The following is a 9,589-nucleotide window of genomic DNA, read 5'->3' as shown; positions in this document are numbered from 1 at the left end:
CTTAATTCACATAGAAAAGAAAAGAAAAGAAAATATGTGATAATCTAACTTGTTCCTTTCTAATTATTGATTAAAACTAAACTTTCAACATAAGTCTCTGCATAGTAGCGGAAAGGGAATTTTGTGCCAACCGGAATCCAGTTCTGTTGACTTGCTCGGTTTGAAGATTATAGAAAGCCAAATCATATCCTTCACAATTGTTTCCATGATACTCTAAAAGAGTTCATTATTTCTTCTAAACCCTAATGGAGTAGGAATCGTTCCAGAAAGAAAATGTGTGCAACTTTTCGAAGGACCGTTGTCGTCGAACCCATAATCAAGATCTAAATTACCGCATCCTCGATCCAAGTTACCTGCTCGATAGGGGTGTCTAGGATAAGCTGCGATGCCACCTCGTGGAGGAGAGCATAGTAACCTATAATAAGAAAATACATATCAATATTTTTAACTTTATAAATGAAAGAAAAGCAACAGTTAAAGGAAAACTTGTATGGAGTTGCTCAACGTCTTGCACCCAGGTCGAACATAAACTTCCTTAAACACTTCAATGTCCGGAAACTTAGAAACCTAAAAACAGTAGAAGAAATTATAAAATAATCATAAGAAAATTCACTATATATTAAAATTTAAAAATAATATACTGTCACCTCTCATCGCTTCTCCAATTTATAAGAGAAGGGTTTGAACGTGTGTGGTGGAGAAGTTTCTTTTTCAACCTATTGATCTTTTTGGCTTCAGATCTCTTCTGTTAAACATAATTATTTATGGGAAATGTTATTAGCACTCTAAAAATATCATTATACACTCTTCACAAATGTATTTTTGTTTCTAATTATAAAATGTTTAGAGTGTCAAATGAGATTTTTGGAATGCTAATAACAGTTCGCTTATTTATTAGTGTATTAGACATGATAATGTATTAGATAAACTATTGTATTCCTCTCCGTATCAGTTTTGTTTGCATTTTGGGTGTGTTCGAGTTTGCTTGTTGTATTGGCGACCATTAACAGTAATCACTGTTTGCTTTGTCAACCTTAGCACGAAATAAACAAATGTCCCCCGCTTGATTAGAAAAAGTGTTTGCATACAATGATTAGAAAATGCGAAATCATTTGATCATGGCATCTTCAAAAACTTTAACCCACGTCCTACAGTTTAACATTTACCATTTCCGTTTACTCAATCATGAACAATTTCTAAAAGTGATGTTTAGGGGCGGGTACGGTGATAAAAAATAAATATAAATAAATAAATCTTTCACACACGTAAGAGCGCGTGCAGAAAGTCTAATGGTAGATAATGCAAAAGACGTATCCAATGTCACTAAGATTTCGAATAGCTGTTCCAAATGTAAGTTGATTATGTTTCATCTCTGCGCTAGAGAGAGCAGAAGTCACATTGTTACGCCCCTTCCCGCATTAAAAATGGCCTCCTTTGTGACAAATAGAAGCAGAAGTCAAATGCGGGGTGATTTATTGAGAACCCGTCAAAGAATACAACTCAACGTAGCAGTTTTCAGTTTACACAGTAGAAATACACAAAAGAAGCACCGTGGGCCGCCATGGCCATAGAAACTAAGAGTGCCACCACCAGTTGCATTGTTAAGAACAAAAAGAAAAACTACACAATACAAAACAAAGCTTTCTGGGGAAGAAACGTTGCTATCTATCTAACAAAAGTTCTCAAAGAAATAGCTTAGACATCGTTTTGGCCTCTTACCAGTGGCTCCACCAGTCTTCTGCAATCATTTTATGTGTTACAAAATCTTTCCACTTTGCAAAAAAAAAAAAAAAATCCACTATGGAATCAACAAAAGGAAAAAAAAAAAAAACATCACCGAAAACTGACGAGAACGATAGAACATAATATCAAACCTATGCAATCTTTCATCCCTATGGTTTCTGAAAGGCAGAAGAACTACAAGTCTAGAGCAGGAGAGAGATTCAGGAGCTTCTGCCGCACCTAAATTTTGGTCATCGCATCCGGGACTCTTAAATTTTATGAGCTCCTATTTTATGTTTATAAATTCTACTACTTTAATTCTTTCAATTTTTAACTAGTTATCATAGTTCTGTTATAAAAATTAATATAATCCTTTCCTTTGATTCTGAAATTTCTTTCCTACACAACTGTTCTGTTCGGTTTTCAGCTCTGAAAGATGAACTTCATCAATGACATTGTCCTTAACATTCCTAGGTTATTACAAATCTTGTTTTCTCTTTCGTTTCATTGGATTTTGAACATCTTTTCTACACTGTTGTTTTCAGCTGTGAAAGATGAACTTTAGTGACATTGTCGTCAAAATTTCTAGGTTTTTCTAAATCTTTTTATTATCACAAAACCAGTAAACTCGAAAAAATTTCTTGCGTACTCTAAGATCCAATTACATGATTTATTGAGTACAGAATTTTTTTAAATAGTCATGGAGTTCAATAAGAGATAATTGAAGACATAAATTACCAACAACACCCTGCAAAAAATACATATTGTAAACACAAACTGGAAATTTTCATCATAAAGAAAAAATAAATGGCATTTACAACAATTAAAAACAGAGAAAAAAACACTTACTATATGACCAAGTAATTCCATGGTGCCACGATAATCCAGTGCTAGAGCCATAAACTCTATGCTATATTTGCATCGAACCTGATTCTACCAGAAGAATAATCAGAAAAATATGTAAACCAAGTTATTAGTCTTCTCTACCTAACTTTTTGTGCCATCCTGCTGTCTGCTCAAAGCAGTTGTAGCAGTCACAGAGCCTGGACTCCCTGGTGAAGAGAAAAATGCCCCAAGAGCCTCTAGAAAGAACCTCTTATTAGGGACAATACCATCATTTTCCATGGACTTCAGCAGTTTCTCGAGAAGCTCCTTCATGTTGCCCTTAGTGTAATACTTGTATAGAAGTTTATACGTTGATACATTTGGGCGTACCCCAATACTATTTGCACTGACAAAAAGCTTATCAGCTTCCATGGGCAAACCATTCATGCAGTAAACATCAAGCATCGCATTCAGTGTTGAAACCTTTAGCTCCCTTCCAGAATCAGCCAACCTGTCAAATACATCCCTAGCTTTTGAAACACAATCGCAGAACCCATACATCATGATAAGACTCTCATATGTTATGAAGCTTGGCGTATATTTCATGTCAGTCATCTTCTGGAATACATGTTCCGCTTTCTCCATAAGCCTTGCCTTCCCATAATTTATGATCATTGAATTAAACGTTGGAAGTGTTGGTTTCTCCTTGGAACGAAGTAAGCTCTTAAATACCTGTTCCATCTTATCGAACTGTTGCTTCTTCCCATATGAATCAATCAGCAAATTAAAGGTGATGATGTCAGGCTTACACTGATTACTTTTCATCCGAGAAAGCACGGATTCCATTTCTCTTATATTCCCATTCTTCCCATATGCATCCATTACACCATTATACGTATAAATATCAGGGGAAGCAACGCTCTCATCAAGATCCTTAAATAAAACATTAACTTTCTCTACATTTCGAGATTGTGCAAAAGCTCTCAAAAGAATGTTGTACGTCACAATGCTGGGTTGGCATCGTTCCATTCCCTTCATCTTGTTGAAGTATCCAAGAGCTTTGTCCAAAGCCTTTGCTTTGTCCTTGGAGTTTAGGTGGGCTGAGATAAGTGCATTGTAGACAGAAGTATCAGGCCGGCACCCACTATTACGCATCTCAGAGAAAAGCCACATTGCCATCCGAGTTTGGCCCTTCTTTCCCATAACCGAGATCAATTTTGAATACACACCGTTATCAGCAACGTACCACCGCTGTCTTTGCATCCATCTGAACACCTGAGTGTGGGTTGTATAAGTGAAGGTATCTTCCATCCTATCAAAATTTCTGCTATAAAATGCTCACAGAGTAACTGAAATGTCTAACATAAAATTAGCAGTCATTCGCTATCAAACGCACCAAGACTTAAAAACTCATAAAACATATGCCGTTTCCATTATTTAAAATGTGAGAAAATGTAACCAAATTGCCTAATCACTAAAACCTACACATTTCTCCTTGCATTCTATATATCAAATCCACATAGGTTAGAAAGCTGATTTTCACATGCCATTTTTAGCCTCTCGCGTGCCCTCTTTATTTCTAGTTATCGGATTGAATAAATCAAACGGAAACAATAAAAAGGATTAAGCAGGGGTGCGTAGGAGGAGAAAAAGGGTGTGTGTTTATCATTTCCATATCGATTAATCAAGTTTTTGACTATAAATGGCGTCCACAGACCGAAACACAATACACAATTCAAACAATTTCAAATACCCAGAAGCTAAAATTGCAGAAAAGAAAGAAAATTGAGCTGACCTCCAAGCACTGAAGCCACTTATCAGTCTTCCCAAGCTCTTCAAAAAGCATAAAGCAATGCTCCGTCCTCACAATCTTAACGTACTTATTTAGCGTCTTCAACAACGGCTCTTTGTCACTGAAGCTCCTCATGAGCGTCCGAACCACCTCCCGGACTTCCGGGTCCTCGGTCCTTGGTCCCGGATTTCTTTTGGGTCGGGTCGAAACGCAGGAAATTTGGGTCCTAGGTCGCTTACGGATAAGCGGATGCGGAAGCCATGGCTGGGTGAAGCTGTAATTTTGCGAGGAATGAAAGGTAAATTGAAATGTAGAGGGTTGGAGAGAGTTGGGTGAGATTGTTAGGGACATTTTGGTTTCTGCGAATGGGGAAGGAGGGGGAGGAGGGTTTTGAGTTGGGAGTCAAGTGAGATGTGGTGTGTCGCAGTTTCGCTGGGTTGCGCTTGCGGGTCAAATGAGAAAATAATTTAGGAGAGAATGGGAGAAGGTACAATTTAAAGCATGGCCACCTTTATATAATGGCATGGCTACTCCTAATTCAATAGGGAAAACCAATTGTTTAACCATTTGAGGAATTAAGAGCCTATTTAATTGAGGAATCAATGTGAAAAAAGTTACAACAGTTACACCAATTAGTGGACTAACATAAAGTCATGCAACACTCTCTCTTAGACGTTCACGAATAGCTCAGTTGATTAATCAGGGGAACTTCATGCCAATGCCTTGTCCTTGTCTCTATGAAAAATGAAATGTATACTCTTTACAGGGACAACCTGTAAAAATTCAAGTAGGTGGAAGAATCGGTAGTCGGCATGGGATAAATTCATATTCCTGTGGATTTCTCCCCTGAGAATGGCAAATCTCCTTAGGAGGACTTCTATGAATTCAAGCATGGCTCAAGTGATGAATGGTTGTTACTGTCTGATCGGAAGACTAGTACTGTTGCCTTATTAAAAACCTTTCTAAGTAAATCCCAGTGGAAGAAAAACTTAGCAAAGGAAAATAGAGTACACGGGCTAAAGTGTTGCCATCTTTGGGATGCCTCCTCCTAACTAACACATGGTTGGGTGCTTCCTAAACAATTGCATGAACAAGACGCCTTATGCTAGTTCTAAAAGCCTGCAGAACCCAATACCTCTAATGTGATTCTAAAATGAGCTTTTAAGCAGGGATTTGATAAATAGGTCAGCATGCAATATGACAGGCCTCAATTTTCTTCTCTTGCAACTGTTCGTACAAGAAGAAAAACTTGGGTGTTATGTGTATGGTGGCATCACCCTTGATAAAGCCTAACTTTAGCTGGTTGATACATGTAGTGTAGCCCTCATGGATGATCAATATGTCATCTGTAGCAGAGGTTAACTTACATGTACTTACAATATGCTCATAGCTCGTAACAAACTACACTTCCAGGTAGCTTCATAAAAGGCTATGAGTTCAACATGGTTAATCGAAGTAGCAACCAACGTTATTTTATAAACGTCCAGTTATAGCGGTGTTTCTGACAGTAAATACATAACTCGTATGGGAACATGCCTTTGTGTTGGTCTGATAAGTACTTAGCATCGGCGTACTCAACAAGCAATGCATCGAATTTCTAGGATGCGTAGGTACAAAACATGCCCCTCTCTGCAGTGCCCTTAAGCTATCGAAAAATGTCTTTAGTGTCATTTAGTGGCGGTGTGTTGGCATGGAACTGTATCCTGCCAATGTAACAAAAAGGGTATTTTTGTATTTTCACTAAGTTTGGGGATATTTTCCTTTTAAAAATGGTTTTTGGGTCTTAAATGATGTGCCTAAGGGGCCACCCCCTAATATTTGTCCCCAGTTTCCCACCTCTCTCTTCTCTCTCTCAGTTTTTATCTCTCCATCTCAACAACTCTCTCAACCTTTTCTCCCTAGAGAAACAACACACACATACACACACAGACAATCACTACTCCCCATCTTCACCCTTTGAACTCGTGAGCTCCACGGATCCTGAAGCAAGGAAGAGCACTCAACCCTCCTCGTATCGCGTACACCGGGACTGCACTACTGTGTAATCTCCTCTCCAGCGAATACTCAGCCTAGGCGAGTCCATGAACCTCTTGGGTTGTGTTTTGGGGTTAGAATGAAGTAGTTATTGAGTGGTTTCACTCATTAATTGCAGAGAACAATCGGGACTAGAGGAATCCAATTTTTCGACAAGCACCGTCACTTTCGAGGCAATTTTCGACCAAACCACAGTGAGTTGACGGGCATGCAAGGTATCAATCTTTTCATCTCGCTAAGTACTACAACTTTCCTTTTTGTTTCACCCAATTTCATAGAGTATTGAAGAAGTTATATCCATTTGAATCTTACCCAGTTTTAAGTGACCTCAGTGGCTTTCGAGGCATTTTTCGGCCAAACACGATGAGTTAGACAACGTGTGAGGTACCATTCTCTTCGTCTTGTTGAAAACTATGATTTTCGTTTTTGAATCACTCGATTTCATTGAGTATTGACAAAGTTATGAACGTTTAAAGTTTATCTAATTTCCGACTGAATTTCAACCTTTTTCTTCTTGAGGTCTGGCGACCCACCAAACCCAAGCCCTTCAGGCCATTCCTGCCAAGCCCAAAACCCTGGGCAACCCAACCCTTTTTATTTCTTTTTGTTTCTAATTATTTTGTTAATTTAAAGGCCTTTGGGCCATTTCCCTTTAAAGCCTTAGGCCCGTGCACTTTAAACCCTAAACCCTTTGGACAAAGGCTTTTAGGCCACACCAAACCAGGCCTTCAGCCCGTATGATACCAAGCCCAAACCTGGTGGAATATTCCGCTGTTGACTTTTCAGAAATTTAACCAGAATCCTTCTTAGGGTAAATCGACGTCCTGAATCCGTTTTTTATGGCCGTTTCCCCAAATTCAATTGTTATTATATAGTTTTATTAATTGTACACTTTATGTGCTTAGGGGCAATTAATCGTGGCATTTCAGTCTTTGCTAGTTGCGTGGCTTTTCGGTGACGAAGTATTGTGAGTGGACCCCTTCTAAAATGCATGTTTTAATAGTAGGAATGCATACACGAAAAGCATGATTTAATGATTACGTTTTATGAGATAATATTTTTATTGAGGCTAGTTTGAATTATTACTATTTTTCCTATAACTCGTGTTCTTTATAGAATATCTGATGGATGACGATATAATATTTAGAACATGTTTCAGACACCTCTGTATAGTATAGATGATGGATGACTTTATACTATGAAGTTGCCTTTCAAATAAATGTATGTTCAATGGCTTTGTACTTACCTAGTGGTCCCTATTCTGTTATGGGGCGAGGGATAGATTCTGTCTCGGGCGACGGTTACGGTGTTGGCATAGGACCTAAAGATGATTTTCCTCAGGCTATTAGCATAGGGTCGGGTAGCTGGCACGAGGCCTAGGGGTAATTTTCCTCTAGCAATTGGCACAAAAACGGGGAGCTGGCATGGGGCCTGGGAGTTATCGGACATTCACTAGTGATTATTATATCTACGAGATATGTTTTGAGACATTGCACGGCATGCTAGGTTTCGGAAAACCTATTTTTATCATGATATATGTGTTTTCATAAAACCTAGGGGTTAGTATGTTGATAAATGTTTATATATATATATATATATATCAACTTGGTCCATTCATATTTGTTTTGCGCTCCCTTCAGGACTTAGAATCGAAGCATACAATTCCGGCGTCAAGGCACTTCCGCATTGGCATCTTCGAGTCCTCTCGATGTAGGATCCATCCTTTGTTTCATTCAATTTATATTATTTCTTTTAATGTTTTAGTTAGTTGTATGCTCTGAACACGTTCCTTATCTGCATATTAATTACCATTAAATTCATAAGTCTTATTTACTTCTCGTTCTCATGAATTTCTAAATGGCTTTCGTCACCCTAGGGTGTCGGCCAGCACATGCCTATCCTGGTATTCGAGGAATATCAGGATCGAGGCGTGTCAGCCAAAGATTCACATTAAATGAGATGTCTGGTCTAGTACACTGGCTAATTATAAAAAGCTTTAATAACACTAAGATAGGGGAATTCTAATCCCAAGATCTCTTCGTCATCTTCCTTAGAATGAAAAGGGTCTTTCTTAGGATCTAAAGATCAAACGACAATAAGATGATTGGATGACTTTGCTTCTAGGAAGTTAGATCAATGCAACACTTTCTAGTATAGTTCGATTGGTGGACTAAGATCCCGCTTTCACGGTACTCGAACTGTAGTTCAATACAATACTTAGTCTTACCTAGATCCTTCATCTCAAATTCCTTCTTCAGGTGCGTAGCATTCATTTGGATCTCTCCTGGAGTTTCATTGAGGTTCATGTTATTGACATATACTGCAATTACCACAAAGCCAAAATTGGTGAGCTTAATAAACACGCATAGGCGCAATTCGTTGCTCATATATCCCATTCTGATCAAGTACTCGCAATTCATTTCAAACTATATAGCAAATGCTTCAACCTAATTAAAAATGTGTATTGTCGTCTGGAACACATTGATTCAGGTATTACCAATCCTGATGGAACGTTCACACAAAATCTCTATATCCAGATCTCTATAAAGATACATATTGACCATGTCCATAAATTAGATACTTAGTTTTTCGAAACTACTAAACTGATCCTCATTATTCTCATTATGCTTCCTTCAAATACCCATTTAAAGCCTATGGTTTTTTGTTCTTTTTTTTTTTATATTTAACATAAAAAGAATGAAACCTTTTTTTTGTTTTATCATTAGATACAACTAAATATAAGTCAATTAAGTTCTTATTATTCCTTGTCTACAAATATCCAAATTTTTATGCCTAATGCCCCCTAGATAGTTTGAACTACATAGGAACAATAATCAATCTTAGCTCCAATGGTTTATAGAACTCTACCTTTTCGAGTCCATTCAACACGTGCAATTTCAACGTTTGAGGGTGTTGAAACGACTGGTCCGAACACCCAACAGTTCGCTAAGGAATCAAGTTTGACTTGGATTGCCTCTTTTCGTTTTGGCTAGTCATATTGACAATGTGCTTCAACAACCGATCATGGTTCAATTTAATTGCCCTTTACTGTTTGGACGGCCACAACAAAAGAAAACACCTCATCGATGATGATCTCATTTCGTTTCCACATGTCTTCCGGGCAAGTGTAGTTAGAAAGTGATCCTAAAATCCTTAAGATAGGAATTCTCATGCCCTTCGTCCAGGACATTCCTATAATCCAGAACAATGTCAAGT

The 9,589-nt window shown here is 38.0% G+C and overlaps 1 protein-coding gene across 2 annotated transcripts; it reads right to left on the bottom strand.

Annotated features, from left to right (window-relative positions):
* Positions 1-1,452: 1,452 nt before the first annotated feature.
* LOC137716035 (uncharacterized) lies at positions 1,453-4,846 on the bottom strand. Of its 2 annotated transcripts, none has more exons than XM_068455424.2 (3): positions 4,343-4,846; positions 2,572-3,822; positions 1,453-1,738 (listed from the first exon to the last, which is right to left on the bottom strand). In XM_068455424.2, the coding sequence occupies exons 1-2, from the start codon at positions 4,688-4,690 to the stop codon at positions 2,710-2,712; spliced, it is 1,461 nt and encodes a 486-aa protein (XP_068311525.2). In that variant the 5' UTR covers positions 4,691-4,846; the 3' UTR covers positions 1,453-1,738; positions 2,572-2,709. The 2 variants fall into 2 exon arrangements, with proteins under 2 accessions (XP_068311525.2, XP_088546996.1); XM_088690870.1 differs by having other exon boundaries at positions 1,453-1,798; positions 1,838-3,822; positions 4,343-4,817.
* Between the last annotated feature and the right edge of the window lie 4,743 nt (positions 4,847-9,589).

The sequence above is a fragment of the Pyrus communis genome, chromosome 3 (genome assembly GCF_041283825.1).
Source record: "Pyrus communis isolate YQ-2024b chromosome 3, ASM4128382v1, whole genome shotgun sequence".
NCBI classification, from domain to species: domain Eukaryota; kingdom Viridiplantae; phylum Streptophyta; class Magnoliopsida; order Rosales; family Rosaceae; genus Pyrus; species Pyrus communis.
The sequence above is the reverse complement of the archived record's forward strand: the minus strand, read 5'-3'. Positions and strand labels throughout refer to the sequence as shown.